This window comes from Schistocerca nitens, chromosome 1, assembly GCF_023898315.1.
Source record: "Schistocerca nitens isolate TAMUIC-IGC-003100 chromosome 1, iqSchNite1.1, whole genome shotgun sequence".
NCBI lineage: Eukaryota > Metazoa > Arthropoda > Insecta > Orthoptera > Acrididae > Schistocerca > Schistocerca nitens.
This window is the reverse complement of record NC_064614.1, coordinates 747158828-747183401: the sequence shown is the minus strand read 5'-3', so window position 1 is coordinate 747183401 and position 24574 is coordinate 747158828. Positions and strand designations below refer to the sequence as shown.

Sequence of the window (24574 nt, the reverse complement as noted above, 5' to 3'; positions counted from 1 at the left end):
TGTAGAGCAAGGCAGTGAGGCATCAAGACTGCTCATTCAATGCATAGTGTTAAAGATTGTGAGAACCGCACTTTAATTTGGTGCAGTGACATTTGTCATTGGTTATTAATTTCTTAATGCATATTTTCTTGCAGTGTTGTTGGTCTGCAGTGCATTAGTTTCTTCAGTCAATAATTTTCTGTAGTTCATTTGTTGTTGAGTTTTGTCTTTCTTTTGTTACAGTTCTATGCAGCAACCGTGTGAGCCAAATGACCAAGACCTACAATGACATAGAAGCAGTTACCAGGCTTCTAGAAGAGGTAGGCTTTAATTCCTTCCATAGCAAAAATTGCTTTCTTTTCAAACATGTTGTTTTAATTACTGTTGTTACACTATTTTTTAGTTAGTTTCCCACTTAGGAGCTAGGCTTCTTGATGAAGTAAAATACAAGAAAGAAAACAAAAATTTGAAAATCGTTTCAGCTTGTTTCAGTATTGAGAATAGCAGTATATTTGGAGAGTTAATTGACATTCTGAGGAAATTGTCACTGACACCAAATGCTGATTGCATTTTAAACGTTTATTGTGACAGATAATATGCATATGATTAGTATACCTATCATTGCACTAATGTCATGATTTCTGTGGGTCATATATCATCATAAATGCCTGTGTGCTTTGTTTACAGAAAGAAAAGGACCTGGAACTGACAGCTCGCATTGGAAAAGAACTTCTGGCACACAATCAGAAGCTAGAGACAAATGTTGCTTCTCTCGAAGCTGAACTAAAAGCAGCTAATGAAAAGCTGACCCAGTTGAGTCATGAGCTTGTCAAGAAAACAGAACTCATCCAGATACTCACCAATGATGTTGATGAATCAGGCTCTGAAGGTGGTAAGTGGTAAAGTCTCCCACAATATCTCGCACGAAGCATCCAAATATGAACTTTAATCCTTAACATATTTATATTATAGGAACACCTACGTCATTACGCTGCATCAATGTGGAACTTATGCAGCGACGCATTGGTTCCTTGGAAGAGGAGAATAAGCAACTACGCAGAGAGGCTAGCCAGTTAGCATCCGATACAGCAGAATGTGAGTCAGCTGAGCAGAGGCTCGTGCAGGATATCGCACAGCAACTAGGTGAGATTGTACAGTTGACATGTTTATGTACAAGAAAAATTCTCTTAGTTGGTTTATTGGATGTTCTATGATAACATTCTTAGTAATTGAGGTTTGACTTCTTGTGTTTCAGCGAACAGTAGCATGGAGGTGGAGGGGCTTTCAGAAGAACTAGATCGCTGTAAAGATGAAAACAGGTTGCAGCAAGACCAGATAGCTAGCCTCACTGCAAAACTGGCTGATGCAGAGCAGAAGCTTCTTAAGGTCAGTATTCACCCACTGATATTTGATATTCAATATTCATAACAATGATCGTTTGTGATTCAGGTTGTAAAACTTTTGCTCCCTTTGCATACAACTCCCCCCCCCCTCCCACCCCTCTCTGGTGATTCTATTAAAAGGTGCTTGCTGCCCTTCAATTGTAAATTTTCATTCTTAATTACATGAGGAGGCTTACAGATCATAATCGTAGCCTTGTATACTTACAAAAAACATGTCTGAAAACTATTTGTTACACTTTTGGCAGTTGGGAGCTGAAAATGAGACGCTGACAACACAGTTGATTGTGAGTCGTGAAGTACAGGCAGAGTTGGCATCAGAATTAGCTGACAGCAAAGATCGTTACAATGAAGTGGTTGCACTTCTGCGAGAGACCCAAGAACAGCTGCGGAAGCAACGGAAGCGTGGACAGCCCACTGTGCGTGGCTGTGGAGGTGGCCCACTGTTTTCCACTGGGACTCCACAGCCCGATTCTCTTGCTTCAGAGTTGCTCGAGACTTCACTTTATTCAGAGTTGTCCACAGACTCGGGCATTGGCAATGATAAAGGGTGAGTACAGTTAAACTTAGTTCAGTATTCAATATGTGTTACTGCACACTGTTGGATATCTTAAATAGATGTTTTAAACCAGTGTAAGGTGCATGAGAACCTGTTTCTTGCTCAGTATTTGTTCTAATGGTATATTGAAAGCATAAGATAGTTTCTGCAAGCTTATGTCAGTTGCTTTTATAACGCAAGCTACAAGGTACTTTAGAAAGGTTGAGACCTGTTGAACTTCAAGTTAGAATAAAACTCCCCTTGTATGCCTTCATTACATGACTAAGATAGCTTTATTTAATGTGAATTATTTTTATTGCTGTTTGAGTGAAATCTGTTATAAGTAGTAGACAGAACCATTGCATTAAGTGAAACCAGCTCTGGTACAGTGACAGTGGTACCATTTGTGAAGAGCTACTTTTGGTGAGGAATCAAATTTTGAAGCCAAACTTTTTACAAAGCAAGAATATTGTGTTTGATAAAAGATACTGTAGATGTTTTAATGACAAATGATAGTTGTATTCTGTGAAATTTTACGATAAACTGTGCCCATTGTTTATCATTATGTTATCATTAAATGTTGCTATTCCGGCTGTTGTCATTTGGTGCAGGGCGAGCTACAGAAAAGTTTTTGAGACTGTGCGATGTGCATCACGGAACTCCAATTCTAGTAGTGACAGCCCACTGCACGTACCAAGATCCCAGTCAATGCTGATGAGTACATCAACAACAATGTCATCGGGTCCACGTGTCAGTGCGTTTGCACCTCCTGCTAGTGCTGCATCACATTTGCAGTCATCTCGGTACTACAGCAGCAGTGCTTTCCCTAGTTTGGATAGTGTTGGAACAGCGCACAGTGACTACGACAGCTCACTTGCTACCACAGACACGGAGGAGAGTTACCCGTAAGTTTGAACATGTTTACTGTTATAGTGTAAGTGATATAAGGCACAGCACACCAATTACAGGGGTTGACATACGTGTTTGTTGTTCCAGAGTTTCTTAATCTGCAAACAACTTAATTTTTCCAAGACAGTAATCCAAAATCAAGTACTTCTTATGACTTCTGATTTCGAACTAAAAAATAAATCAAAAATGGTATTCCATTCACTTTAAGCTGCAAAGATGAAATTGACTTTCTCCTCCCTCCCTTCCGCCCCCACTTTAATCATGTGCATGACCAAAATTTTTGTTCCACATATTCCTATTTTAAGTTCAACTGTTACAAAGTGACCACCTTTGTTTCAGCTGAAATAGCAGCACCGGGAGTACTTGTGACAAGCATAGAAGTGCTCATCTGGTGCATAGTTTTAACTTCCCCTTTCTATTTGAAGTGGATATAAAACATTGTTACTAACAGTAACAAATAGGCTAATTCAGAGTACCAATAATTATGAGATTTTAATAATTGGTAGATCATTATTAAAAGCAAATGCAGTAAAATGTAAGGAACAGGGCCAGAGTAACAAGATAAAATAGATAAGAGAGAGTATCCTTGCCCAATCTGAGCCAAGTGTTCCATTGCTAAAGACCATATTGTTGATGGGATGTTATGGTTTAATGGTAAAGCGTGTGCCTGATAGCCAATAGGCTGTGGTTTTTTCAGTTTGCTTATAATCTAGTATTCACCTCTGTGATGTGAAGAATCACCAGAAGCAACATGTGTTCTAAATGGTGCCCAATGGAAAGACTTGTATTAGGCCATTGAGCCAAACAAAATAATTATTATATGAGATGTTAAGCAAGATCTCTCTCTTCTCTCCCCCCCCCCCCCCCCCATTTCTTCTAACTTGTGGTGTGATTATGAATACATAAGCGTGTACACTTGTCACTTTTGATGTTTACATTTTCACAAAGTAAAAGTATAATACAATAATCACATATATAAATTATAGACGGAAGTAATAATTTTTTAAAGGCCAGTATGTGCCCTTATACTTTCATGGCCTGCACGTAAGTTAAAACATAACTAAGCACAAGGTATATAAATTGTAAGAAATGAGCAAATTTCTGGGAAACACTATAAAATTGCATCCTGATTTAAGCTAAGGAATAAAGTTACTTCAGTGGTAGACAATTGTATAAACAATATGTAGCTAGCCCCAAGGATTTTAAATTTAGTAAAGCCCCAAGGATTTTAAATTTAGTAAGTCATTCATGTTATTGCTGAATTTGAGCTATTGCTAGAAGCTATTTGTCTGAAAAACTGAGTCAAACCAAACTTGGGATTTATTTCCCCACCTAATTACAGTGGTGCTCCACGTACTGGTGTTCCTGGTGTACCTGGTGCTGCAGACCTGGAAGCAGCAGTGAGGCGCTTGACTCCAGCTGAAATCATAGCAAGGCGTGCAACTCTGGGCGCAGGTCCCATTGCTTCCAGTGATTACGATTCGCATACACCACCCAACTTTCTACCATATGGCTGTCGCACTCCTGACAGCATAATGTCTACAGGAAGTAGTGGGTTTTCTGCTCATAGTGGAGCTTGGAGGTTGCCTGAAAAACTTCAGGTATGTAAGCAGTCATTTATGAAATGTGTGTAGAAAATTGACCATTTTTTAAAAAGTGCCAAAAATTGTTTCACAAAATTGGCTGGGGTATGCTTAGAAATCGTGCTTCATGGTTATACGCATGAAATTAGCAATTTCATTTTCTTTTATTTATTCAGAGAGACTGCAGCTATTTCAGTAAATCTTAAGTGGAATACACAGAGTTGTGAATTTTATTTTGAAATTCAGTGTTTGTACCATGAAAAGCCAGATTCTTTGCAGACTTCATATTTTAAAGTTAAAAATAGTCAAATTTGGGTCAGAATTAAAACTATACATTAGGACTGTGATCAGTAATTGTTGCAGTTATACCATTTTTCTGTTGGCTTTTCTTACGTCAGTGGATATGGTGTTTGCTAACATTGTGGCCACAAATATTATGTCTATATTATGTCATTTAACACACACAAAGTGTGCAAATAATAGTGAATAATCACTTGTTCCAGCTTGTGATACCAAAGTGTAAATTTAATCACTCCAACTGCAATCTTGACTTTTTCTTAATTTGTGAAGTGAAGAGAGATCTGGTTGAATCCCAAGAAAAAGGACACAGTGTTTTGCATACTACAACGCTGAATGAAATTGACCTTTTTTTTTTTATCAGACTTATGCACTACTTTTACTGCAGAAAATAGATAACTGAAAAAATGAGCAAATAGAAGGAAAAATTGAGGAATGAATATATTTATTGCTTTGTATTGCTAAATGTAGCTTGTACCAAATATTAAGAAAGTTGGGTGAAATAACACATTATTGAAGTTACTTTTTTTATAATGCAAACAATGACAATTTCTCTCTCTCATTTCCTCCTCTTAATAGTAAACATTGTGAAATTGAGGTCATACAAAGTGACCTCACATTAGGGAGGATGACCGTTCAGATCCCCTTCTGCCTGTCTAGGTTTAGGTCTTGTACGATTTCCCTAAATTGGTGAAGGCAAAATTCAAGACAGACATAGCACAATTTCTTCCCCATCCTTGCCCAATCCGAGCTTTGTGGCTAATAACCTTGCAGTTGAGGGGATGTTAAGCCCTAATCTTTTTATTAAACAGGGGGAATGTTTTTCTTGTCGTGTGTCAAAATTTGTGCCTTGAGAACATTGTCATGGAATGTGGCTAAAATAGTGGAAGGGAGCAACTAACAAATCGTGAGCAGCTAACATTAGCAAGAGTTTTCCTATGTAATTGTTAAACTATATCCCCTAATATGACATTACAATTTAATATAGTATAGATGTGTGTGAGGAATCTCTCTCAGGCATATTTTAGCTTCCATTCTAAGTGGGAAAGGAAAGTACTTGGGTGGAGGCTCCAACAAAGGAGCCACTTCAGTCCTGTGGCATGCCATGTCTCTCTTTGAAACCCAAAGCTTTGAAATTTGTATTTGCCAGCTGTATCACAATACTAGCTCCTGTAAATAGCAGACTATATACTTCCCCCCCCCCCCCCCCCCACCAGGTCACATGAAACTTCAGTGTGAGAAAGGCACTATGGAAGCAAGTCTCTCTCTCTCTCTCTCTCACCCCCCTCCTCACCCCCCTCCTCACCCCCCCTCTCTCTCTCTCTCTCCCTTTCTCCCTCCCCCATGCACCATTAATTGGGTCACTGAGAGGCAGTAGTAAAGTGTCCACAAGTCTCCTTCAAGGGTCTCACTAGATTTGTCATAGAGTATTTTGTTTACACAGCTCCAGAAAAATTACTTACTACAATATTTGCTCAATTGGAACACACAATATTGTTCACAGGGCATGGTATGAATCAATTTGTGCCATGAGTATTAATTTATGTAGATACTCTATGACAGTTTCTCACAATAATACCATATACAGCTCATGTGCTTTTGAGCTGGAGGATGCCTAATGGCTTTGTCTTGACTGGGATTATTGGTGTGTTCGTCTATGCGAATCCCAGTTGTGTTAATATTACTGCATTATGTTTTGTACTCTGCAGATTGTGAAACCAATGGAAGGTTCACTGACGCTTGCCGCCTGGTCGCAATTAGCTACACCTACTCTGGGTGGTCTCTTAGAAGAACGCCCCGGAGTGAAGATTAGGGGTGGCAGACCACTAGAGGATCTTGGTCTTGAGATGTACACGTTGTCTGATCTGGAGGAGGATGAAGAATATGAAAATCCTGGAAAAAGTTTCCAAAATACTGGATCAGTCTACACTCTTACGAACAGCACTGTTCTGCATCCAGATGACAATACAAATGTGACATCCAGGTGTGTGCTTTTTGAAGATTTTGGAAAACAGTCAATTTTGTCATACTTGAGTAATATCTTTATAAGCCAGGGAATGGAACAAACTTTTGCAGATGGTGAATGTCTTGTCACGCACTAAAAACCTGCTACAGTAAATTTTCATGAGTATTTAGTTTCTATTATTGTTGCCATTGAACACGATATAAAGATGAGGGTAAACATCCAAATTTCAAAGAAATAATTGTGATAGATAATACCTCAGTTTTGAATGGGTATGTAGTGTGTGTGTGTGTGTGTGTGTGTGTGTGTGTGTGTGTGTGTGTGTGTGTGTGTGTGTGTGTAGGGCATGCAAATTTCTTGTGATGCCAACATATACTATGGCCAAGAACTTTAAATATTTTGTCATTTTTGCAAATTAGTGCATTACAGATAGCCTTCAATGAGGGCAGAAATGCTTTCGTTTCTTCAGTGACTGATAGTCATGATGTATGCTATATAACATGTAGCACATTACAGCCAGTATAAGTACTCAAAATTGAGCAAAGTTTGCAAGCGACGATTAGTCCTGATGAAAAATATTCAGAAAGTTTGTCAATAAAGGCAAAACTTTTTGTCTATTTTTGTTTTATCTTGCGTACAACAAATTTAAAATAAAATCGGAAAAGCTATGTAATGGTCTTAAGTCTGCTTTCTAGGATGTGTCATTACTGCAGACTGAGAATGCTGTTAAAATGAACCACTCCAAATATTCTTAATAACTGAGATGTCATTCATTTTAGCTTGAGAACTAACATCATTTTCTTTATGTAGTGTACGTGGGAGTCAGATGTGTACAGCCGCCCCAAGTCGCGCAGGCACCGCAGTTCCTCCAACCCCTGTGACGCGGTCACGTCGGAATTCTACATCAACATTCTCGACCACATTGGGATTGGCGAAGTTACTGAATGAACGTGGCATCCGTGCTGTGACTCCGTCTACTGTCTGCACACCTTGCAGCACTTTCTCTCCTACTGCAACACCATGCAACAGTCCTGATGGTAGTCCAAGGAGCTCACCTCCACCAAGTCCTCCACCTTTCAATCCCATAAAATTTCCAGGTACGGAAAAAATGATGTACTTTTCCTTTCAGAAAGCACACATTGCAAGAGTTATCATCTGTTTCAGTGTTTGTTGTAAATTTGCATGAATGATTGGAAATAAACTCTGTGTACTATCTACTTGTTGATAATTGCAAATAAAGGGAACTAACCAAAAATGGAAAGCAGTTACACTGAAGCAAGTGATGGCTCTCTTAAATGAAGGCACAGTGATGTATATTGCTATAAGTCTGATAAGAAAATAGGTGTTCATGAAAAACCATTTAAAATATCTGATCTCTTCTTTTTCAGAATTTGTGTATTTCCGTGTGTCTCAATCCCTCCTTTGTGACCCGGTTGTGTACATTGCATTTGGACAGTTCTTGTTACTGAATGGTCTTCTCTCATGATTCCTACACTGCACACTGATCCATCCTTTTGTAATATTTGTACTGTCCATACCTTTTTGGCATGTGAATAAAGTTCTTTGCTCTGGACGCACAAGTGCTAAGTGTTAATGCTGTTATTGTTTATTTTTAGGAATAAAATTATTAATTGGAAAAACATTACATTAGTAAGTAATATTTTCTTGGGTATAGGTTTCTTGACAAGCGGAGCTGATTTCTTGAGGAGAACTTTCAGTGCCGAGGCAGATCAAACAAGTCGTTCAAGAAAATCGAAGAGAGTGAGCAAACTTGCACTTTCTAGGCAAGAGAAGAAGGTGAGTAACCTTTGCCAATACTGTTATCCTAATTTTGTGAATTATATTTAGAAATTTTTGTATTTAGTATTGTCATCTCTCATAGATTAAGTAAGACTTTCCTTTGTTGATGTGTATGTCTTTATAGTGCAGCTCTCATCTAAAATTTGCAAGTGTAGTTCCGATAAAATACTCTCATTACCTATTACTTCTTCCAGACTGGGGTCTACATTTTTCAGAAGCCAATACCTTTAACAATATTACAGTTCACTGTATAGGTCTGTCGTGCTAGGCACTACCATTAACAAAAACAGTATGAATATAAATAAATATTATGGATATAATAGAGGGAAACATTCCACGTGGGAAAAATATATCTAAAAACAAAGACGATGGGACTTACCAAACGAAAGTGCTGGCAGGTCGATAGACACACAAACAAACACAAACACACACACAAAATTCAAGCTTTCGCAACCAACGGTTGCTTCATATTTACAAATGTCTGCTTGTGTCTGTGTATGTGCGGTTGGATATGGGTGTGTGTGCGAGTGTATACCTGTCCTTTTTTCCGCCTAAGGTAAGTCTTTCCGCTCCCGGGATTGGAATGACTCCTTACCCTCTCCCTTAAAACCCACATCCTTTTGTCTTTCCCTCTCCTTCCCTCTTTCCGATGAAGCAACCGTTGGTTGCGAAAGCTTGAGTTTTGTGTGTATGTTTGTGTTTGTTTGTGTGTCTATCGACCTGCCAGCGCTTTCGTTTGGTAAGTCACATCATCTTTGTTTTTAGATAAATAAATATTATGTTAAATTTCAATAATGGTGGATCATAGCATTTAATGTGAGCCACCAACACTTTTCCAGTGTGGATGTTTGAATTCTAATGATGGTTCAAAAACTACACAGAATAAGTCCACTGGTCAGCAATACACGGGAAAATTGATTTTCAAATATAAATGAATTTCACATTTCCAAAATATGCTGAAGCACCAAAGAAACTGGTAGAGGCATCTGTATTCAAATGCAGCGACGTGTAAACAGACAGAACAAGGCACTGCAGTCAGCAATGCCTATAAGACTGGTTGCTAGATCAGTTACTGCTGCTACAATGGCAAGTTATCAAGATTTAAATGAGTTTGAACATGGTGTTATAGTTGGCACATGAGTGATGGGACACAGCACTTCTGAGGTAGTGACGAAGTGGGCATTTTCCCAATGACCATTTCATGAGTGTACTATGAATATCAGGAATCCAGTAAAACATCAACTCCCCAACATTGCTGCTGCCATAAAAAGATCCTGCAAGAACGGAGCCAATGACGACTGAAGATAAGCGTTCAATGTGACAGAAGTGCAGCCCCTCCACAAATTGCTGCAGATCTCAATTTAGGGTCAACAAGTGTTAGCAAGCGAATCCCTCAACGAAACATCATCGATATGGGCCTTTGCAGCTGAAGGCCCACTCGTGTACCCTTGATGAATACACGATACAAAGTTTTACGCCTCGCTTGCTCCCATCAACACCAACATTGCACTGTTGATGGCTGGAAACATGTTGCCTGTTCAGATGAGTCTGGTTTGAAATTGTAGAGTGGATGGTCACGTACAGCTATGGGAGACAACCTCATGAATCCATGGACCCTGCATGTCAGCAGGGGCTGTTCAAGCTGCTGAAGGCTCTGTAATGCTGTGGGGCATGTGCAGCTGGAGTGATATGAGACCCCTGTTACGTCTAGATATGACACTGACAGGTGACACATACACAAGCATCCTGCCTGATCATCTGCATCCATTCATGTCCGTTGTGCATTCCAATGCACTTGGGCAATTCCAGCAGGACAATGAGACGCCCCCACATCTCTGGAGTTGCTACGGCATGGCTCCACCACACCACTGCTGGCCACCAGACGCCCCAGTCGTGAGCATTATTCCCAGTCGTGAGCATTATTCCCAGTCGTGAGCATTATTCCCAGTCGTGAGCATTATTCCCAGTCGTGAGCATTATTCCCAGTCGTGAGCATTATTCCCAGTCGTGAGCATTATTCCCAGTCGTGAGCATTATTCCCAGTCGTGAGCATTATTCCCAGTCGTGAGCATTATTCCCAGTCGTGAGCATTATTCCCAGTCGTGAGCATTATTCCCAGTCGTGAGCATTATTCCCAGTCGTGAGCATTATTCCCAGTCGTGAGCATTATTCCCAGTCGTGAGCATTATTCCCAGTCGTGAGCATTATTCCCAGTCGTGAGCATTATTCCCAGTCGTGAGCATTATTCCCAGTCGTGAGCATTATTCCCAGTCGTGAGCATTATTCCCAGTCGTGAGCATTATTCCCAGTCGTGAGCATTATTCCCAGTCGTGAGCATTATTCCCAGTCGTGAGCATTATTCCCAGTCGTGAGCATTATTCCCAGTCGTGAGCATTATTCCCAGTCGTGAGCATTATTCCCAGTCGTGAGCATTATTCCCAGTCGTGAGCATTATTCCCAGTCGTGAGCATTATTCCCAGTCGTGAGCATTATTCCCAGTCGTGAGCATTATTCCCAGTCGTGAGCATTATTCCCAGTCGTGAGCATTATTCCCAGTCGTGAGCATTATTCCCAGTCGTGAGCATTATTCCCAGTCGTGAGCATTATTCCCAGTCGTGAGCATTATTCCCAGTCGTGAGCATTATTCCCAGTCGTGAGCATTATTCCCAGTCGTGAGCATTATTCCCAGTCGTGAGCATTATTCCCAGTCGTGAGCACTATTCCCAGTCGTGAGCACTATTCCCAGTCGTGAGCACTATTCCCAGTCGTGAGCACTATTCCCAGTCGTGAGCACTATTCCCAGTCGTGAGCACTATTCCCAGTCGTGAGCACTATTCCCAGTCGTGAGCACTATTCCCAGTCGTGAGCACTATTCCCAGTCGTGAGCACTATTCCCAGTCGTGAGCACTATTCCCAGTCGTGAGCACTATTCCCAGTCGTGAGCACTATTCCCAGTCGTGAGCACTATTCCCAGTCGTGAGCACTATTCCCACCGAGCGGGGTGGCGCAGTGGTTAGACACTGGACTCGCATTCGGGAGGACGACGGTTCAATCCCGCGTCCGGCCATCCTGATTTAGGTTTTCCGTGATTTCCCTAAATCACTCCAGGCAAATGCCGGGATGGTTCCTCTGAAAGGGCACGGCCGACTTCCTTCCCAATCCTTCCCTAATTCGATGAGACCGATGACCACGCTGTCTGGTCTCCTTCCCCAAACCAACCAACCAACCACTATTCCCAGTCGTGAGCCCAGCCACGAGCATTATTTAGCATATGTGGGATGCCTTGCAATGTGCTGTTCAGAAGAGATCTTCACCCCCTCGTAATCCTACGAATTGATGGACAGCCCTTCAGGATTCATAGTGTCAATTCCCTCCAGCACTTCTTCAGACATTAGTAGAATCCATGCCATGTGGCATTTCTGTGTGCTTGCGGGGCCTTACGTGATATTAGGCAGGTTTATTAGTTTCTTTGGCCCGTCAGTGTAGTAGCAGGAATGGTGGCATTACTCAAGAGTTGGTTGCTGTGAGGAAATCTGGTATGTGACTAGTAGACGGTGTAATGCAAAACTGTCCTATTGATGGAATAACAGTGACAAAGCTTAAAAGTGCACATTCCTTTTATAATTGTACACATTGGCGATGATTGGAGTTGACAATTAATTTCACAGCAGTTAGAAAATAAGTGAAATTTTCAATTTACTGCTTTCAGGCACTACCAAACCTACCTCCTTCAGATTTTTACCATAACTTAATGAATTGTTGTTGATGTTGTTTGAAACTACACTAAGTCATGACAAGCAATAGGATGATTCTTCTGAGGACATTATCAACTTCTTTCCCAATCATTCTCCAGTGTGAATGTTTCATCCTGTAATGACCCAATCACTGACAGGACATTAAGCTCTCGTCTTCTGTGCTTTCATTTATTATGCATCTGCAGTGTTAGCTCTGTTAGTTGTAATGCATATCTGAAGTGTAGCCATTAGGACTGAGACTGCATCATTAATGTTCAGAGCATCCTTCCAGGCACTGTCGGGCATTCGTCTTGTGGAGAGACTGGAAAGCATTGGCTTGGACACGATTCTAACAACATCGGCAGCGGCACCTGTCACGCCATTGGCACTGCAGGGCTCTCTGTACACAAGGCACCACTTGAAGAGTCCAATGGCACAATTGACTTGTCTGAAAACTGCACCTGTCGTCTCTGCAATAGAGAAGGAACCACCTTCGAGTCCCAAACCTTTGCCAGCACTGGGGGTTCCTGCACGACCTGGCACTGGAGCACTGGAGGAGAGGCCACTGCGACCTCCCCTGAAGCGTCAAGCAACAGCAGTACGTCCAGATTTGGGAGTGGTTCCACTGTTGCGGCCCCAAGTGGCAGTTGGTGCAGCGGATGGGCCTGCTGGGACTGTGGGGAGCAGTGCACTGGGGACAGTGAGCCAGCTCCTATTCGGACGCAAGGGTGGGCTGCTGTAAGTCCAATAGTGGCAAATGTTGTTGAAATCCTACTTCTTGAACAGTAGTAGAGAGATTGTGGACAGCAACTGTCTCATTTAATTTGAACTTAACTGCCGTCTGTATTTTACTGTTTTGTATGTCTTCTTACATATATGAGAAGATGTATTATAAACTTATGGGTAAGAGTTACAACATTTGATCACCCTAATTTGCTAGATGAAGTGCTTACATTGTAATAATTTCATATAAAGTTCGTGAAAATTTTTTAAAAGTTATGATTACTATATTGCATCTTGAAAGATAACTATGTATACTATGTTGTGTCTTGTGTTACATTTGTTGAATGTGTGTAGAAGTCAGTTGTATATACACACATAGTTGAATTGCTGTCATAGTTACAAAGGGAAATAGTTTTCATTTGGATTACCTTAAGATAGCTTTGATGTAACAGCAGTACTTGAATTAATTGAATATGTATTGCTTGTACTGTGAAAGCCATCTAAAATTAGCTATGTTTTTCACAATTAAGAAAAGCATGTCCCTTTAAAAACTGGAGTTTCCGTATGTGAACGGCTTCTAAATGGCAGACACATAGATCTGGGTAATATTTCTTGTGCAGTTGCTATCTACAATCTACAGTATTTTTCAGGTTGCTAAAATTGCCTCTAGCACAGCATTTAAATTGTGAGTAGATTATGTTATAATGATGTAGTTATTTATCATATTTAAATATAAACTAGTCTCAGCTTCCTGGTACATGGTATGGATTTATTATAAGATTCCTATATCAGAGGGACATACGATCTGTACTATTGAGTTTACTTGAATGTCTGTCACAATATTTCATGCAATAGATATTTTTTTCCTTTTTCTGTAATAACCAGGAAGCTCCATGTTGACTGAGGCAGTATTATAATTTTAAGGAACTAGAGTGAAATAGGTTACGAAAGTTAGGGGATATGGCTTATGCTAGTCTTACGTACAAGACTGTGCATTAAGCCTTTGTCTGTGTGTTGCCCATTTTGTTGAGATTGTTAAATTTATATGGTGTATATAGTTGTATATACGGATTTTCTTATTCAGATTGTAAATAATATGACTTTGAAATGCCTGTACAGGAGACACCACATCATTTCTTAATCATTTGAAGCAGCATTGTTCTGAAATTTGATACTTAACTATTGAGGTTTTAAATTCATTTTTTCATAAATATTATTGATTGTTTTGCACCAGTGGTGCTGTTAATTTGTCCATTTTGTAACCAAGTTGTCTAAGTTGGAGTTAAATTGTCAGTACTGTGAACTTTATTGGTAGCTGTAATAGATGCCATCTTTGCCAGTATTGGCTAACATGGATGTGTTTAGAGTTGATGTGAATTCTGGACAGTACACAATATAAAAATACAGTAAATGGTGTAGTAAAGTGGATCACCAGTCTTTATTGTGCATAATTGGGTCTGTTTCCAAAGGCACAACATGTGCTTATGGTGCTCTTATATTTTTACATTTCAGTAAATAATAAATATTGACTAACAATTACGTCACATATCTTCTTTGTAGGAGCTTATTCATTGTAATTTCACATTGATTTAATTTTATGTATTTTTGTAACAGGTAATTAGACTTACTAAGATGTGTAGTTTCAAAAGTACACAGTGATGCATTTGAAGTTTTAGATGTATTTATTTTCATGTAAAATGCAATGTTTCAGAAATAATATCAATATATTTTGCCTCTCCCATTTGTCAGTCAAGTTGAATTCTGTTCATTATTTTTTACGCTACAGTGTTTTTGTTTTGAACTGACTCATATTGTCATGTTGTTTCATCTGCGTAGTTTTAATTTAGTGTGTTGTCTTCTACATGTGTTGTAAAAAAAACATGGTGCTTTTTTTCTATGACTAGAAAACGTATCTATGTAAAGATATTTAATAAATATCTGTATGTATAATCTCGTTTCATAATTTCATTATGTAGTACTTTACTGCCATGAAGAAATGATATTAATAATGACGAGAATTTCAGCTACAAAATACCGTATTTACTCGAATCTAAGCCGCACCTGAAAAATGAGACTCGAAATAAAGGAAAAAATAATTTCCCGAATCTAAGCCGCAGCTGAAATTTGAGACTCGAAATTCAAGGGGAGAGAAAAGTTTTAGGCCGCACCTGCAAATCGAAACAAAGTTGGTCCATTGTAATATGAGACAGAATTCAGGTCGAATGAATGACGATACAGCTACAGTAGTTTGGTTCGAGCCGTAAGCTTAGCAGTTAAGCTTTACCAGGTAGCCATTGCTATGCTTCAGGCGCTCCGTCTTTATTTATGCGGGTACCCTTCGTTTTTCACGTGCTTCGTCTGGTTTGAATTGATTGCTTATTTTTCCCAGATCTGATAATTGCCGTTCTCTTTGTTATAGGTGTTTTCGTCACTCTAAGCTGAAAATGCATTACTGTACTGTGTCATGCATTGTTTGTTGCAGTCCGATAATGAATGTTCACGACCTGTCGCCGCTCGCGGCATGGTTTGCTTTTGTGCATGCTACCGCCGTTTATTTACACTGCTGCTTTCTTTGATAATGATCAACAAGAACCAAATAATAAACTGCGTATGATAGATGATGTTCTGAACGAGAGTTTAGCGAAAATTTTTCTCCGTTTGAAAATCTTTGCAGATGCCTCTTTAGTAAATTATTTTCTGCACAGAAATTAGTCATCTTAGATTTAAAAATCTAGTCAATTGCCGTCCTTCATTTCTGACTGTATCACTATTAGGCATAAGAATAATACGAATATGAACATTACATATGTGTATACTTCCGCGTTTGTGGTGTCTCACTCTAGTTTCATAGTTTATTAGGCAGACAGGATTTAAATGAGATAGCAGCAAACACGAAAGAATACATGGCAAAATGTTTATATTCGTATTATTCTTATAGTGAAGAGAATACTGCATGTGATTCAGAATTCACAAAAGTTCCCATTAGCAACCATCTCTTCTCACAGGTAGAAAAAAAATCAGAACGTAGAATTGGCCATACTGACAAACATCGCAAACGGTCTTGCCAGTCGGATTTTTGTAGTACATTGAAAAGCTGCTACATTTGAAGATGAACAATACGGAATTTGTATTTACTTCGTTGGATAATGTATGAAAATGCAGTGGTCGAAATTCGGGGCGGAGAAAAAAGCTCGTCTTCCACCTTTTTTTTTTAATTTATTTACTGACGCAGAGGTTTTGGCACCAGTATTTATCTTTGTGCCTGTGTAGCGCTACATATATTCGAAGGCAGAAGTTAGTTGTGGCGGCACCTACCAACATATTTCAGAACTTCTGCTTACTTTGCACTCGATTCTAAGCCGCAGGCGGTTTTTTGGATTACAAAAACCGGAAAAAAAGTGCGGCTTAGATTCGAGTAAATACGGTATACTTCAGGATTCATTTCATCAAAATAACCTTCACTTCCAAGCATTGATAAAAATCACAGCACTCCATTCTGGAGTTTACCATGCATAAGTTTTCCTTTATACAAATACAGCAAAGATGTTGAATTCTTTTTCACTGAGTAAAAATTAGGCAAGTGAATGTGATGTCAAGGTAACAGAAGCAGCAATCAGCAGAGGGTAAACTTGTAAACAAGCTGCCCTTATTAAGCGTACAGTTGTGTGTTGCTAGATGGGCTTCACTCCTCACCCTTATTTTTCCTTCTTCTTCATATTGATACACCTTACGAGAATGTAGGGCAAAAGATTGTAAAGGATGTCAAAAAATAAAATTACAAAACAAATGGGTATACTGTGAAATTGCGGGCAGTGGTAATGTGTGTGCGAGTTGTGCTTGGGGGAATATATGTGATGTCTACTTCAGGACTAATATTTTCTCCAAAATCTTAAATGTTTAGCAGTCATTCTTATACCTTGTCAATGGGTACCAGTGAATTATTCAGCACATTTCATCCAATGAGCCTTGGAGGATGTACATGGATCGCACTGTTATTTCTTAAAAGCAAATGCCATTGATAGATCTTCGAAGCTGTACGTTACAACTGCTACATGAAATTTTTCTTTCCAAACATGATACGAACAAGTCAGTCATCTAGAAAAGTATGTGATGAGGTTGAGATCTTCTGCAACTGTATTATGTTTATGTTAATTCAGTCACCCACTTCAATGGAAAGCATTGCAGTGTACAGTTGCTGTAAATGTCTTTCAATATGTTGTTGTTATTATTTAAAAATAGAGAGAGCTAATGTTACCATGACATTCCAACCTACTCCCTGAAATGCCTTAACAGTTAATATTTCATTGACAGAGATTAAACCTAAGATACAAGTGACTGCATGTTTCCAGTGTGGTGAAAGTGCTTGCAAACAGGCCTACGGCTAAGTGTTGGGAAATGGCTAGCATGTGGGCAAGGTTATTGGGGAGAGAACATATTGTAACAACATACGTTTAACATATAAAATAACTTCAGGTAAAAAAGACCAACATTCTATAACTTTAGTTAAACATGACATTTCTACTTACATTTGATTAAATCTTTGCTGTCATACTGTGTGTTGCCGCATTCTGCAAAGTGGCCTTTGTGGTGGATTATGTTGCTCAGACCTTTGTTGAATTTTTATCGTGTTCATGCTGAAAAAAGTTATACGTGTTGACCAATAGACATGTTAGCTAAGTTTCTATGTAGGTTGGAAAATTATTGTACTAGCATGCCAAAATACCAAAGTAACCTTTGTGTTGCCTTGATACATCTCCTTGGGCAGATTGCAGTCACTTGTAATTGAAAGACATCTACAAACAGAAACAATTGTAGAAGAATCACTTGTACATGTATTATCAAAGGTAAAACATTTGGTGTAAGTGGAGAGCGGACAACCATGTAATTTCAGTTCATGTCCTAAGCTATGCAAGTGCTGAATCTTGTCGAAAACTCTGAAGTTCACATATTTTGTTGATGAAGGATGAAAAATGTCTGGATGTAAGTAGTGATCAGATAGCTGAAAAATTTTGATTTCCAAGATGCATTCTAAATGGACAGAGTTTGTACATGAATTATTTAGCACTTTTTAACTATTCCCATAGTGTTATGTTTGAGTTTTTCTTTTATCAAAGCCTGTTTACACTATGGATTTCATTTGCTTGGAAGTAGAAGTAAGCCTGTTTACACTATGGATTTCATTTGCTTGGAAGTAGAAGTTAGAAATACACAATTACAGTATTAAACACAATTACAGTATTAAACACAATTACATAAATTTCATCCCATACCGTCTTTACATTGCTTAAATCATCATAAATAGTAACTTTCTTGCTGATCCCACACAAGTCTTTCTCAACATAGATGTAGAAATAGATATGTAAGATAGGCACACAAATTATTGCTCTTATATGAATACATATAAAACTAAATTTAGGCTACATATCAGATGCTGGATTTAGAGCAGAATTTACTGACTTTCAAAACACACAGAGTATATAATTTTATGAATATTGTTGAATTTATCCCATGGTCACAAAGACTTAAAGCTTTTACTTTTCTTTTCGCTTGGACAGTGACTGTCTAAGGAACAGTTAGGATGCCAAGCATTTTAATGTGTGTGTGTGTGTGTGTGTGTGTGTGTGTGTGTGTGTGTGTGTGTGTGTGTGTGTGTGTGAGAGAGAGAGAGAGAGAGAGAGAGAGAGAGAGAGATTTCTCACTATGATCCTTACTGCTTGTTTTGTACTTCTCATTATGATTCTTACTGCTTGTTTTTGAATGTTTAATATGGTAACAAGATTTTGAGAAAACCGTGTGTAGTTGTTACATGCAGTCTGGATGGAGAAAATTTAAACTGCTGATAACTTCTGAGAAATGTTTGGCCTTCTTGGACAGATTTTGTCAATTTTATAAAAGGGTTCTTAAGTTATCTAGTCCTTATATTTCATTTTCTCGGAGCTCTCCTTTTATTTTGTCTAAAATCACTCTTCCCATTTTCTTTGCCCGGTTTGTCTGTCTTTTGGGTTTCTTGGTTTTTGTCTGTTTTCTTGTAGTTCCCCATAAAATTTTTGATTTCTATAATCCACATAATGTTGCTCTTACTATCCCATAATTTCTTTATTATTGTCCTCATCTATTTTGTGATGTTTCAATTGTATTTCCCACCTTTCCCATTTTCTTGGTATTTTTTGTTTATATATCTTGTGATTCTTCTATCTTGAACATTCTATTTCTGCAGTGTTAGCAGTTTCAAACGTGGTTTTGCTTGCATATTTTATTTCTTGTTATGTGACTGTTTGCTGTGTTTTCGTTTTTTAAACTGTTAAGGGACCATTTTTGTTGTATGTACTCTTGGTCATATATTGTGCTTCGGTCAGTTTGTTTATTCTCTGATGGGAAGTCAAGAAGTAAAGGGACTATTGAGGAAGGGAATATTTATTGTAATGATGGAAAACTGAAACATACATAACATACATTTTTCTACATAACCTCCCTGCAATTAAACGTACTTTGTCAAATCTCTTTCCCCTGAGCACTTCCTTCAGTGAGCCAAATACATGGAAATCACTTTGGAGCATCCAAATCTGGGCTGTACAGGGGGTTTTGCAGCATTTTGAATCCCAACTCCTTTATTGCTTCTCTGTGTGTTTGGCAGAATGTTGCTGAATGATAATCTTGCTGCAGCTTTCACAGTTTTCCGCGACATTCTGATCTGATTGCAGGATTTAGTTCAGTTCGCAACACATCACAATAGTTCTCACTGTTCTATGTTTCGCCTCTTGTGATGAAATGAACGGCTATCACAACTTCCATGACTCAGAATAGTGTTAGCATAATCTTAAGAGCTGTTGTGTGACATTTAATGAATTTGTTAACTTCTGGTGGTGGTGGGTGTTTCCGAACCATGTTCGGAGTCTTACTTTCCTGTTTGTGGTGATGCACCTATGTTTTGTCTACAGTAACAATTTGCTGTAAAAATCCATCTCCCTTGTGATGATAAAGGGGCAAATGAGTGAGAGAGATGGCCGGCCGTCCTTTGTGCCTTATGCTGTGGTGACAATTCTTTCAGTACTCACCTTGTACACACTTTGCTAAAATTTAGCATGTCATGTAAAATAGAATACGCTACACCGTGACTAAAAGTATTGGCAGCTTTGTCCTCTGTGATTTGTCTGTTTTTTCCATCTTCGTACCCTTAACGATTTGCAAATTGTCCTACGTGGTTGATGTTGATGGCCTGCCTGATGTTTCCCGATCTTTACTTGTCAGAAGACCCTTTACTTTTTGACTTCCCCTCGTATTATGCCAATAGATTTTTTTGTTGAGGTTATGTGCTGTGACTTCTCCTAATTTTTAAATTTGTCTGACTGATTTACTGGTTTATCTTTTGTGATTTGGTTTGGGTGTTTGGGGTCATTTAACATAATTTAAAATAACAATGTCATCACACCCTACAGATGGCAAGAACATGTAGATAACACCTTATAATTGCAGAGCTCTTCTAATTTACAAAGTCGCAAAATCTATAGACAAAATGAATTGTTGTAAATAAACCAGAAATTTTGTTCTTAGTTGTTTGATCTTTTCACCCTATAAATGGTTTTTCAGCTGCTACTGCTTTGTATTGAACAGAGTTTATAAAATATCACTTACAAAGAATGTAAAGAAAACCTAACAGGTTATACTTAGAGACGAGGAAACAATTAAACAACGGAGGAAACAATGGAATTGCAACAAATAATTGTGAGTAGGTTGCTATCAGTGTACAAGAAGTGATGTGAGAAGAGGGAATCTTAGATTTGAGTAGAAATCCTGAATATGTTCGAAATGTGAATGACATTTTTTAATCTGTTGCCTGAATCATTTTTTAATGATTTTTATTTTTTGTATGGAGTTTGTTTATGAGGTGTTACTTAAAATGTGGACTAATATAACAGAAAGGATGGGGGTATGTGTTAATTATCTCCGTAATGATTTTTGCTACCATTGAAACGTGCAACACACAGATCATTTGGTCTGTTCCTGTAGTAGCTAATTCTTTAGGTGTATAGAACATCAGCACTGTAAATGGGTATGTGTTTTTGAATTAGTGATTGTATTAAGAAAAAATTCAAATGTGGTGATTATGAAATTTCTGAGATTTACCAGTGTAAAATAAACTTCAGTATTTATTACTTTAGTACACCACTCAGTATGACAGTACATTTGTTCTCACAAAAGTAAAACTTGCATATATTATTTCTTAAAGATTTTAAAAATTTGAAAATATACCATTAGAACATATATGCAACTTCCAATATACAAAAACTTCTCCCACATCTGTAGGTCTTTCTGACCCATAGGCATCTAGGGGTTCCACATTCTGCGCAAAACGTGAAATTGACCTTGAAATGGACAATGTCAGAAGGGCTCTTGTAGTTTTGTTACAAGAGTTTAAATTCCCTATTAAGTTTTGTACACTATGAATGTAGTACACAACTTGCAAAAAATATTGACAGCTTTTTTGTTTTTCATTTGGAAGAAGAATAGAATGCTTCAAATTGGTGAAATGTGAGTTTGATTTTGCTGGATAACACTTAAAGCCCCAAAATGTTATCTGTGGATGGTATGGGAGGGCTTTTGCTCTGTGCAACACATTGATTGATGCAATACATTGACTGCCACGAGAATAGTACTGGACGTTTCACCAGCAGGCCAGGCCACAGTGTCGGGCTCTGCTGTGGCTGCTGGCAGTCATGTGACAGCCAATGCATTAAACATGGGGGTTGGAAGAACTGTATGAGAAAATTGGTAGCCTGTTGTGATTTTACGCATTGTGAATTATTCATTATTTCTTTTCAAGTGAAACAAAACTAGTTTTAGCATCACTTGAAACTTATTCATTCTTTCAGCTGCAACCACACTTAACCCTAAATAGGGCAAACCTTTCTGTTTAAAAGAGAGCATTGAAATGATCATTTATCATATCCAGAAACATAAAAATGTTTAAGATTTCAAAAATTTTGCAGTACTTACTATTATCAATTTTTATGCTCAACAAAATATCGACAACAGTCTATACTGTGCAAGTGCTTTTTTTGTGCTAATGTGGGCTTCTAAAATGGCAGTAAATAGAAGAAACAGAACTTTTACTTGTTGTTTCTTTTGTTGGTTTATATAGATATATAAAAACAAAATACATAAATATAAACCAGACTTGTCTTGTTGCTTTGTTCTCCCAGTGGGAGAGCCCAAAGCATTGTCCGCACAAAGCTACATTGGGAGCAGTGCAGGCTAGCTTAATACGTTTAGTTTTCCTTTATGTGCTGCAAAATACACACCTCCATGTACCTGCTGTAGGCATATGCCGAATCACATTTCTGAACTGCTTCCCTTGGAATCCTGTAGCTCTTTTCTTAAGTTTTGACCTACTGATTACTATTTTTGGGCTGGATATTGGTCCCCTATTCGATTTTGAGCAGAAATTACAAATTGGTCAGAGTTCTTATAAATCTTGTATGTATCAGAGGTTTAGGATTCCCAGTAAGAAAGCTAGTCTCCTTACAACATGATATATCATTTTACTGTTGCTGCATCAGTGAAGTAATAGAAAACTTTCATCCATCCTCACATAGACTTCCAAGGAATGTTTCCACAACCAGATCATCCTCTACATTAGAATCTCCACCATACTTATGAGGGTGATCCCAAAAGTGAGGTTTCCTATTTTTTACAGGTACATAGACCTGTTTATTTCTACAATGGTTTACATCAGTTTACAGCTTTAACATTTAGCTATTTCTCGACATAATCACCATTTCTCTCGATGCATTTTTATACACACACTGGCAGTTTTTGTATGCCTATGTCATACCAGCTTACTGCCATGCTGTTCAGAAAGTTATGAACCTCTTCTTTCACCTTGTCATCGGAGCTGAATCGCTTTCCGGCCAAATGTTCTTTTTACCTGGGGAACAGGTGATAGTCACTGGGTGCCAAGTCAGGACTATAGGGTCAGTGGGTGATTATGTTCCATTGAAACTGTTGCAGGAGAGCAACGGTTTGCCGAGCGATGTGGGAGCGAGTGTTGTCATGGAGAATGTGTGCGCCCTTGCTCAACATTTCTCTTCACCGGTTCTGAATTGCCCGTTTGAGTTTTTTCAGAGTCTGTCAGTACCTGTCAGCATTTATTGTGGTCCCAGAGATTCAGCTCCAACGACAAGGTGAAAGAAGAGATTTGTAACTTCCTGAACAGCATGGAGGCGAGCTGGTAGGATATGGACATACAAAAACTGCCACAGTGTCTACAAAAATGCATCGACAGAAATGGTGATTATGTCGAAAAATAGCTAAATGTTCAAGCTGTAAACTGATGTAAACCATTGTAGAAATAAACAGGTCTATGTACTTATAAAAAAAAATAGGGGACATTACTTTTGGGATTACCCTCTTAGAATTGGAGCTAATGTCATCAAACACATCTTCCAATAGAAGCTTTTCTATCTCAGAAGGGCTGAAGCTTGATTTTCCCTGTGAAATGACGACATAAATTATAAAAAAAAGAACATTATTTATGTTAAGACTTAACAGTTGTTGTACAGATATGTGAAAATACCATATAGAAGAAGGAATGAAGAATGCAACTATTTACTTAGTGCAATACTATAATTTTGAAAGTATTTGCTAAGAGTCTCAAGTAAATAATTAGGTACCGTACCAAAAATAACTTATGCGGATGCATTTGTGTGCAACATTACGATAAATTCGTGAGAAATTAAGAACATGTACTTGTTTTTTTGCCCCTGCAAAACAAAAAACCTCATTTCCCAGTGATTTGCACCAGGTACAGTGAAACTTGATGCAGATTATTGTTAACTATAGCACACTATATTATCATGATAAGTAGATTCAATTTTGTAAATGTGAAGACTTAAGAGCAAAATTCAACACATTTCATGCTCTGAAAACTCCTCCTTTGGCTTGCTGTGCTCTCTCCAGCTCACTGGTCACAAAAAGTTGACCTTGCTGTATTAACATGGGAGTCAGTATCTGTAACATTTCCTGTAACATCTGAGTGCAGTGCTGAATTGTTAGAAACCGTTTGATAAAAGTGTCAAATATTGATATATATATTGTGATATAACTAGTGCAGAAGTATTTGTTTACAAGTGGCATATTACAAGAATTCTAGGAAAATTGAAGGTACGTATATCTTTTTCGGCACAGAAAACAAAAAATTCATTTCACTACATTTTGCTCTAGATACAGGGAAACTCGCGGGAGATTACTGTCAACGTATCTGTATTACATATAAAAACATAATAAATTGACTTAATTTTGTAAATTTGAAGATTTGCCAGCAAAATTCCAAAACAGTCCATGCACTGAAAACTGAGACTGCTTTGTGGTTATTTTATTGACCACAAAGTATGAGTGCTGCTGTCTGTTGACGAGAATGTAAGCCTATTGTGGTTGCTTTGTTGGCCGCTGAGAATTCCCTTGAAGTAGCTGAAAGCAAAAGGACCCTTTACAGTTACAAAATTAGAGAGATTTTGAACCTTATATGGCCTGGTTAAAATATCAATCACAAACCTATAAGGGGTTGAGTGCTTAGTTGACTGAGCTAGCCATTCATTCATGTGTGTGTAACCAGTCTATAGAACTTTCATTGGTTAAAATAAAGCAATAAT

At 38.4% G+C, this 24574-nt stretch overlaps 1 protein-coding gene across 6 annotated transcripts in view; it reads left to right on the top strand.

Moving 5' to 3' along the window:
• The window catches only part of LOC126260476 (trafficking kinesin-binding protein milt), a 369562-nt gene extending 354744 nt beyond the window's left edge, over nucleotides 1–14818 (top strand). For 2 of the 6 annotated variants that reach the window (XM_049957821.1, XM_049957828.1), the window contains 11 exons: nucleotides 223–299; nucleotides 667–871; nucleotides 952–1122; nucleotides 1235–1365; nucleotides 1628–1929; nucleotides 2529–2822; nucleotides 4169–4427; nucleotides 6416–6690; nucleotides 7480–7766; nucleotides 8345–8466; nucleotides 12483–14817. In XM_049957821.1, coding sequence (XP_049813778.1) covers nucleotides 223–299; nucleotides 667–871; nucleotides 952–1122; nucleotides 1235–1365; nucleotides 1628–1929; nucleotides 2529–2822; nucleotides 4169–4427; nucleotides 6416–6690; nucleotides 7480–7766; nucleotides 8345–8466; nucleotides 12483–12992 — 2633 coding nt within the window. In that variant the 3' untranslated portion in view covers nucleotides 12993–14817. Of the gene's footprint in view, nucleotides 1–222; nucleotides 300–666; nucleotides 872–951; nucleotides 1123–1234; nucleotides 1366–1627; nucleotides 1930–2528; nucleotides 2823–4168; nucleotides 4428–6415; nucleotides 6691–7479; nucleotides 7767–8344; nucleotides 8467–12482 lie in introns of all 6 variants that reach the window. The other 4 variants (XM_049957836.1, XM_049957843.1, XM_049957807.1 and 1 more) reach the window with 3 other exon arrangements.
• The last annotated feature ends 9756 nt before the right edge of the window (nucleotides 14819–24574 follow it).